General features: G+C 35.2%; 1 protein-coding gene across 1 annotated transcript; it reads right to left on the bottom strand.

Moving 5' to 3' along the window:
• Positions 1–1,191: 1,191 nt before the first annotated feature.
• Positions 1,192–7,950, bottom strand: LOC110454159. Its single transcript, XM_021503534.1, has 7 exons — positions 7,705–7,950; positions 6,368–6,534; positions 4,600–4,715; positions 3,425–3,715; positions 2,594–2,655; positions 2,119–2,310; positions 1,192–1,586 (listed from the first exon to the last, which is right to left on the bottom strand). The coding sequence occupies exons 1-5, from the start codon at positions 7,719–7,721 to the stop codon at positions 2,623–2,625; spliced, it is 624 nt and encodes a 207-aa protein (XP_021359209.1). The 5' UTR covers positions 7,722–7,950; the 3' UTR covers positions 1,192–1,586; positions 2,119–2,310; positions 2,594–2,622.
• Positions 7,951–10,119: the final 2,169 nt, after the last annotated feature.

Genomic DNA, 10,119 nt, shown 5'->3' with positions numbered 1-10,119 from the left:
CTATTGTTGATATTGATACAAAAAAATTGTTTAGAGCATTAACCTTATCAGAGTCCGAGTATGAGATTGATGAGCTGCCATCAGTATTTGTGGATTGTAATGGAGGAATTTCTGATGATGATGACTTGTGTGATATAAGCTGTTTAAACAATTTCCAGTAAAGTTTCTGGTTGTTGATAAATGCATCGGTAATCTTACACTCTATATTATTATAATAGTTTGAAATAGCATGTTTTTTCATATTACACACCTTGTTCCGTGCTGCTTTGTACATATTATAAAATCTGGAGGTATGAGTAGATTGGGCTTTTTGTCTTAATTTGTCTCTGAGACGAATTTGACTTCTTAATGCTGAATCGAACCAAGGTTTGTCTCTTGGATGAATAGTAATTTGTTTGTGAGGTATACATTGTTCTATAAGTTTCATTAAAGTTTGTGTAAATATGGAACAAGCTTCATCTATATTTTCTGGACTGTTAATTATATAATCCCAATCTACATCAGCTATTTTATTGTTTAATTCAGCAAAATCTGCATTTTTATATAACCAAATGGTACGGTGAAAAGATGTAGGTTTGCATCTAAAATGTACAGGAATGGATGTATAAGTGGCTCTGTGGTCACTAAGATGTTGATCAACACTGATAACCCCACTTTCACATGTAGAAAAGGCAGAACTAACCAAGATGGGATCAATAAGGGTAGATGTTGCTTGAGTGACTCTAGTTGGATCTGTAATTAGATTTAACAAGCTGAATGATTCACATATGGTTACAAGAGGATTTGATAATGTTGCAGCGGTGAGGTCACAATTGATANCATATTATAAAATCTGGAGGTATGAGTAGATTGGGCTTTTTGTCTTAATTTGTCTCGGAGACGAATTTGACTTCTTAATGCTGAATCGAACCAAGGTTTGAATAGTGAATAGTAATTTGTTTGTGAGGTATACATTGTTCTATAAGTTTCATTAAAGTTTGTGTAAATATGGAACAAGCTTCATCTATATTTTCTGGACTGTTAATTATATAATCCCAATCTACATCAGCTATTTTATTGTTTAATTCAGCAAAATCTGCATTTTTATATAACCAAATGGTACGGTGAAAAGATGTAGGTTTGCATCTAAAATGTACAGGAATGGATGTATAAGTGGCTACTAAGATGTTGATCAACACTGATAACCCCACTTTCACATGTAGAAAAGGCAGAACTAACCAAGATGGGATCAATAAGGGTAGATGTTGCTTGAGTGACTCTAGTTGGATCTGTAATTAGATTTAACAAGCTGAATGATTCACATATGGTTACAAGAGGATTTGATAATGTTGCAGCGGTGAGGTCACAATTGAGATCACCTACAATTATGATATTATCGCTGATTTCAAGTGATTTTTCAATTGTCCATTCAAAGTTAGCCCAAAAACTGGTGGGTGCATTTGGTGGACGATATATATTGCACAGTAATATATTAAGAGTTGGTGTATCAATTTGCACCCAAATTGCTTCCAGGTTATGATGTTCAAGATCTGTACATCTGATTTCACTAAGGGTTGCACTATTTTGGCGGTTCAGAAGGAAATATGCTGAAAATATAAATAGTTTACATTTTGTTCACATGTGCGAAATTCTTTTAACATGCTCCAGTAGATGAGAAGGCAACCTGTCTATACAATGCACACAACATGGCCATAGCCTGGCCCAAACAGGTTGTGACCATGGACAGAAGCTTGAAACACAGACTCTTAGATAAAACTTTGCACAAAATTAAGTTTATAACTCAGATTTCAGAACAATATTTAAGTGTGAAATGAATAACGGAGACTGATCATGAGCACTACGCAGAACTGAGTGAGAATAAACCCAAAGACTAGTTAAATACTAATGGGGGAGAATAAGAATAAGTAACTAAAAGTGTTGTATTTCTAAAAGTTGTCCACTTTTTGCAAAAATAAACAGCTGCTTCATATAAAAGGCACAGCTAGGTTTTCAAACATTATTGCAATGCTTATTCTCTCATGATTCACCCAAATACACTATTTTGTGAAGTTTTTTCAACTTGAAATCAATATAAATGTACTTTTTTCAAACTAAAAAAACCCCATATTTTGAACTTACTCTCTATAGTGTTGATAATTTGTGGGTCCAAGCCAGGCTTCCCATTTACGCCAGTGATATTTCCCGCCTTTATCAGGTCTTCTGTACTCCAGAACACTGCCATAAGGTATCTGGCGATCCCTGTGCTCAATGTCTTTTTCTGACACACTGTGATGTGTTTAGGACATAAGAAGATGGCAGCAACTCTACCATCTGGAAAATGAAATAATTATTAGTGGTGAATTCAACGGGAGTTTATACATATTTCAAGCAGACTGGTAATTTGATGCAAATGCAAATAATACATGTGCTATTTTTGGTTATCAATTAGTTTTTTGCAATAAAATACTGCAAGGCAAAGATACTGATAAAGTCAACACAAGTACTAGTCTTGGAATATCATCAATTACTAACATATTTCATCCCTGAGTAGATAATTAACATGTGAAATGGAAGTTGATGTAATTAGAGAAATTATGTATATTAGTATACATACATGATGCATCTTCGCTAACTCTGGGGCAACTAGTCCCGGGTTTGGTGCATCCTCATTTTCCCCTAAAAGTATAAAGTGTAAGAAATTGTTTCAATAAAGAGCACACCTAGCATGTGATGTTCTTAGAATCCTACTGTGTCACTCTCACAACAACGGGTATGACCATAATGAAACGTGGGGAACTAACATTTGTGAACTGCAAGATAAATTATGTTGTTGATGTTATGAAAGAGGCAAAGATTGTACGTTGCTTCTAATGCTGAAGAATTATACAAATAAGGTATATCCCTTTACACTTTAAATAAGTCTGCTTTTACACATTTCAAACTGTGGAAAATGTATTTATCCCTTTGCCTATAATCCCATTCATCTTAAAACAAAAGATAAACTAATTTCAGTGTTGCCTAATTACATTAAGATTTGAACCTTGACTGTCCTAAAAACAGTTAACAAAGAATGAGGCTATATGGATAATCAAATCTTTGCAAGTGTTTCGATATAAACTCAAGTCCTTCAAAAGACAATCAAGTACTGTCTCAATATACACCATACAGGCCTAATAGTACTGTCTCAATATACACCATATAGGACAAAATATAAAATATTGTTTTCATTAAATTCTTTTGGGTTATTTTCATGCAAGCCTTATAAGTTTTGCCATGAATTTGAAAAAGTTTTAATTTCCTATCATAAAGGATAGTTGTCCTCTGTTTGTATTAATGAAATTTTGTTCCTCACAATTGTTTTTTGTTCAATGATGTTCCTAAACAAAACAGATCTTTATAAGTGTAAAGGCCAAGATATCAGCTAGAAGAATAAACTTCTACTTACAAAGCTTGGTGATGAGTAGTGACTGGCCCATGACTCACTGCTCACAGATGGCACTGTCCGTGGTGGTAAATGCAGTGTCCTTCGTGCAACTTCCTGATCAAATGGATACGGCAACTGTCTGTGCAACGATGGAGTCATCTGGGTCTCATTGTATGTTGACTCTAGAGGCATCAAGTTCCCTACGTTTGGCCACATCGCATTCTGGTAGCTCACCTGTTGATTGGGTGACGACTCTAGATGGCTGATCTGTTGCCTGGCGTGTGATTGATACAGGGTGTTGTCGGTATTTGGCTGAAATTTGATATTTTTTATGTTATGAAGTATGTATAAAAATATATAAACTCATGCTTGTAATCACATTAACAACGATACCTAAACAGTTTTGTCTCATCAAATTAATGACAATAATTATGCATACCACTTACATCTCAAAAATGAAAGATTTCTAAAAGATAGTTATTTTACATTCCTTTACATTAAGAATAATGGCTAGAGATCCCTTATTATGTTTTTGTTGTGGTATTTATTTGTTGTGTTGATTTTTTTAGGTCTATGTTTCACTTTCGGGTTTAGTCGATATTGTAATCAACACTCAAGAAATTATAAAATAAAAAGTTTCCAAGAAAAATACCTTTCATTTGTTTACATTTTCATGTTTTTCAGTTTGAGAAATTACAAAAGGTGCACAAGTTAAATGATTGGGGTTCAAACCTTGAATATAATACAATCACTAAAACCCATAAGAAAAGGACCATAACTCCATAATTATGGCTAGCTATTCCATTTTCTATATCCATTTTATATCCACTCCATGAAAGTGATAGCAAGGTATGTGTACCAATTTTCGTTCAAAATGGTGCAGTACATAGGAAGAAGTGTATTAATGTTTTGAAGGAGCAAAAATCTGTAAACATGAGAGGTAACTCAAAATTATTTACTTTAATAACATCATCTCAGCGAAATTTCAAATCGGTCAAACCAGCGAAAAACTTTAAAAGTTACTTATAAATATAAACCGTGAGAGGCCTGGTTCAGGAAGTTCAGTCCCTTTGTTGTATTTCCAGAAGCCTTAAATTGGTGGGATGTGAATTAAAAACCTTATAAATTATAAAAACCTAAAATTATTATTATTTATGCTGCTAGTTTGTCCTGTCAAAAACATTTGTTGTATTTACCTGCAACTGCTCTCTAAATGTTGATATGGCGTGCAAATGGGCAGCATTTTTCCTCAGGTTATCCTCCTTCTTCCGCTCTATCTCCTGTTGTTTTTGTTGTTTCTCTTCTTGGTTTTCTACAAAAGAAAAATGTTGTACATTAATGAGTAATTTAAAAGGAAACAGCCAATGTCTGTGATTAAATGTAAATGCTATATATTGAATGAATGGAATCCGCCCCAAAAACTAAAGAAACTTCCTCATAACGAACTAAATATAAGTTTAACAAGAGTTACGCGAAGTGGTACATGATATACCGGTCAGATGTTAAATGAGCAGTTTGCCACAACGGGCAAATGAATCCATTCAAAATTACTTAAGTTATTGAGCTGAAACTAATGAGTGTCCGCTTGGCCCCCTGAACGCCCGAATGGGTGAAAACATAATACATCCCTCAATCGATGGGCGTATAATAAGGATGGAATACATATCATGTGCAATAAAAAAAAATCAACTCAGTTTTAGTTTAACATGGTGCAATTGAAGGAACCAATACATTTATCACAACTAAAAAGGCATGCACATTAAAGATGTATTGAATAAGCATAAGTTTGCAGTGGAGCAAAAGAAGTGAAATGGCAGGGAAGATAAACAAAATTGTTATTTCTCATTTTTTTAGGGGGACACAAGATTTGATTTTATCACGCAGTAAATGTTTTTTTTGCAGAAGAAGAAACTATATTTGTACTGTTTTACACAGTGAAGTTAAGAATTTATCTGATACATCTTGCAATGTTAAAACCTAAGAATATCTGAGTTTAAATATTAAGGAAGTATGTCTCAGAATCTTGTCATATCTGACTAACACCAAGAAACTTTCAACCAAACAGAGTGCAATATGCTAATTGATTATTTGATTTTGCTCAGCTTTGCACTATCTTTATAAATTGTCCTTTTATTTCAAGTTTCATAAAATAATGTGTTTTTAAGCAAGTTATCTCCTAGAAAGTAAAATGATTGGCATTATGTATAAAACAAGAGGCCCATGGGCCTTAATGGAGATTTGATTTTGTTTTTAACAAGAACAGAAATATTATTCAAATTGACAAAAAACAATACAACCACCTTATTCAATATCTAGCATACAGATTTAAGACTGAAAAGTATTTGAAACTAGCACCTCTGATTCTAAACAAGGAAAATGAAGAAATTTTAGCTCACTGACTCCTATGGGCTCCACCCTACAGCCCTTGGGGGTAGGGCCGGCTCAAAGATTTCAGAGTATCATACTGTCAACTCAGCATTATAATTCCAACCAAGTTATTAACATGTAATATTCAAAGTATCAGTTGCCATTATAAACCATAATAAATATTGCCTCCCCCCTCCTCCTCCTTCCCCAGGGGGTTAACGTGAGAATGACTCTAGGGTCATAAACCTTAAGACCCTTCCATTTATGAAGAGTGTTTAATTTTACCAAATCTGGGTATTTGAGAAGATTTTTGAAATTTTAGTCAATTTGACCATTTTGGCCCCGCCGCTCAGGCCCCTGGGGACAAAATCGGCAACTATTTTAGTTGACCTTTGGCCATGGAAGGTTTCTGCAAAATTTCATTGAAATTGGTTCAGGGGTTTTGGAGATGAAGTCGAAAATGTAATTTGTTTATTGACACACGCTGCCGGACAAAAGGCGATCGCAATAGGTCAGTTGAGAAAAAAATTTAGGTGACTAAAAAAGTTTATTTATAAAAATGTGAACTAATATTACCATATTGGCCAGTAATTGTACCTTTGTTCAGATGAGTCTTTTGCTTCTTTGACTGGACAGCAGGTGTGTCTATGGATGATGTACATGTGGTGCCTTGACGTTTTCTGGGTTGCTTTCTTGTTGCATCTGCTGCTCTGCTTTCCTCAACTGCTTTTGCCTGCAGTGCAGCCTGCTGGACTTCAGATCTCCTAAAAAAGTGAACAAATGATAATTTTGATGAACAAAAACATATGTCTCGATCCCCTTAGTAGCCAATATGCATATTTGGAAAAATAATAAGGTCATATCAAGATTAAGATGTGTACATTCTAAACCATTAAACTTTTAATTTGTTATGGTTCATATTAAATTGTCTTAACAATGTTGGTTAAGTTTCAGAAGCTATATGGTACTATAGACACATTTACAAAAATTAACAAAGGGCCTTAACTCTGTAGTAAGTTTTGCATTGACCCAATTCCAGTGCAAGAGATTCCGCCTTTAGCTTACCAAGATACATAGAAATGGTAATTAAGTTTGGTCAACATTGTCGAAATAACATGGAGCTTTATGCTCCAAACAAACTTGGGAATCCAAAATAAACAAAGGGCAAAAACTCTGTATAAAGTGGGGCACAAGACCTAACTGTAGTTCACTGCACACCTTCTGTGGGTGATGCAGGTATCCTGCAAAATTTATCAATATACATTGTATCTTTAAGGGATTCAAATTTAAAAGGGGCACATTTGAGGCATGCAGTCCTAATGGAGAACATTAAAAAAATCAAAGTCCAAATGGGGCACATTTGAGGCACATTGATAAAACAGAGTCCATGGAAATGGGGCACATTTGAGGCATGTGGAAGAAATTTTAAGTCCTAATGGAGAACATTAAAAAAATCAAAGTCGAAATGGGGCTTATTTGAGGCACATTTATAAAATTAGAGTCCAAATGGGGCACATTTGAGGTATACTTTAAAAATACCCCAGAAGTAGAGGTACAGTTTAGGCATGCCTAAAATGTACCTCTGGCCAAAGGTACAATTTAGGGATGAAAAAGGCATGAAATAGGCATGCCTCAATGTACCTTTTTTTAGCCTGGGAGGTTTCAAAATCAAAGACTTAAGAATGTAAACAATGTTCTAATTATGTAAAGTTCCTGAATATAAGGCTTCAGTCATGAAGTAATTCACACTACTAAACTTAATAGTTAGTTCCACTATTGTTACACCACTAGTCACACCACTGTGGGTATAAGCACAGTTCTGTAGTGACACAACTACATGTAAATGTAGGCCACATCAATGTTCTATTCAAGTGTTAACACAATACTTAAGTGCACGAATGTTCATATAGAAGTAGCAGAGGGCTATGATTCACCCTGTCTCAGAAGTCATAGGGGTTCCTCATGAGTCGTTGAAGTGCCCAGGCCCTTCCTCATCCCTGTTGTGGCGTGACTGTCTGTGATGTCACCACGAAATGTCTGAGCCGTCTGAGAGGAGTCAGTGACAAGCAGCCGTGACAAAGGAAGTATATAGAAGTTGTAATGACCTCAGGGTGCCGTCACTCTCGTGTCATCCCGTCCCCATACTGGCTACAGGACCCCAACTGCATGGTCCCCATCACTTGAACTACAAAAGGTCAACAAACTAAGGGTCACTTCCGGTATCAAATATATTTAAACTTCAGCTTCGTAAAGTTACCCCTAAAACAACTTTTACATATTGACAATATATTACAACCATTTAGCATATGCCTAACAGCCTAGAACAGTTCATAAATGTCACTGAAACCAGTTAGCTTTCATTAGTTATCCGGCTCGCAAGCTACACACTCAGGTCCCTTACAAATAGCCCCTTGTTCAGCGAGTGGATTTCACAAAGAACATTCTTTTGGTCAAATATATACAAAATGACCACTGCACACTATCTCTTATAATAAACATAGTTATCATCTAGGAGATAAAACTGACACTATTTGTGACAAAATCCCACAGAAAAATCCCCAGCTCACCTGGTCTAAGGACCAAGGTAAGCTATTAATATTTTAACACTGCATCTGTCTCTCCATTGTCTATCTGTCAACAATTTCTTCATACAGCTTCTTCTCCTTGACCTGCTTGGAAATTTAACTAAGGTCTATCCTAGGTGGTTGGTTTTCAAAATTGTACAAATGGATGGAATAACCCATAACTATATATAAAATTGCTTGAGATAAAGGCATGAAGACAAGCATTGTATTAGAATACACCCCTAGTGAATGCCAGCACCCATCTTCATCTGCAGTAGGTTAGAAGTTTCCCACTCAACTACTCTTGAAAGAACGGTTTAATTACATGACACTTTCTACAAACAATTTAAGTATCAATTGCCTGCTAAAGTCTGTGTTTGCCTGTGATCTGAAACTCATGATCATCATGGCCTTGTTCTCTTGTGTTTGATAACAATACATCCATCTGCCTTGTCTTGAATCTTTCAAAATCAGTACTCGACAAATAAGTCAATCATATCTGTGACTATTACATGTTATTGACTGTAGTTATACAGCCAGCATTCAGGCCTCGTCTAATTACCAGGTTCCATATTGTGGTCTAATTACCAGGTTCCATATTGTGGTCTAATTACCAGGTTTCATAGTGTGGTCTAATTACCAGGTTCCATATTGTGGTCTAATTACCAGGTTTCATAGTGTGGTCTAATTACCAGGTTCTGTATTGTGGTACTACCATATATATATTCCTTGTTAGCTGTAACTCGTCCAGCTGTATCATAGATGGTGGGCACGTCTATCAAAAAAAATAAAAAATGAATATATAAAACTAGAAAGGTGAAGAACTCAGCCCCTACCATGGCTGGCAAAATTGAGGTAATTTTGTTTGAAGTGTCACAGAATTTTTATCCGCTAAAATCCTTCCCACAGCATAGTCTCGATCGAAAGTAGGGACATCAATCTTTAAATAACACCCATTATATATCTTCAAAACAGTGTAGTTATTTCGTAAGCAGTTTCGAAACTTGCCAAAATCACCGATTTGTGTTACCTCGGACACGATCCGGAACATTTTTTCGAAACAAATTCTTCATTCGGTACACAGAAAAGCGCACGACGTAACATTAATAAACCATGGTTTACTCAAAGATAAGGTCAAAACAAACTTGCTTACTTGTTTTACGCACCCCTAAATTTCTCCTCTCATAGGTGGTGGGCACGTCTATCAAAAAAAAAAAAATGAATATTTTTTTTTTTTTGATAGACGTGCACACCACCTATGGCTGTATTAAACAGAAACGTCATTGTACTTAAGATGGTGTAACATTTTATCCGTCCACAGCATTGTTTTAGTTGTCATATTCTTCCTGAAAATATCGGATAATGATATAACAAAATGCCCCACATTTTAATACGGTATCACAGATGACATGTGTTATTGCATGGATCTATTCAAAATCATATAACGACATAATTGATATGGCTAATGAATTTTGAAGTACTCGTATGACATTTCTTTGAACAAGAATATATTTCATTAGGCTGTTCAAGGTCACTTCCATTTTTCCACTTATTTTTCAACAAGATCATATTTCTTGGTGATGTTCCTACGGTCATCTTAATTCATTGTTACTATTTTGGGGATTTTTTTTTTTAATATTCGCTGTAGGTTCTGTGATTCTTCAGGCAAGTATATAAGGCATGAAAATACCTTGAAACAGTAACAATATGCATATCGGGTATTCTAGATAAGGGTCACTAACATGTTACTAGCAGGAAATATTGTTGTTGTTTGTAGAGTTGCAC

Source organism: Mizuhopecten yessoensis, unplaced genomic scaffold, assembly GCF_002113885.1.
Source record: "Mizuhopecten yessoensis strain PY_sf001 unplaced genomic scaffold, ASM211388v2 scaffold7709, whole genome shotgun sequence".
Classification (NCBI taxonomy): Eukaryota; Metazoa; Mollusca; class Bivalvia; order Pectinida; family Pectinidae; genus Mizuhopecten; species Mizuhopecten yessoensis.
The sequence above is the reverse complement of the archived record's forward strand: the minus strand, read 5'-3'. Positions and strand labels throughout refer to the sequence as shown.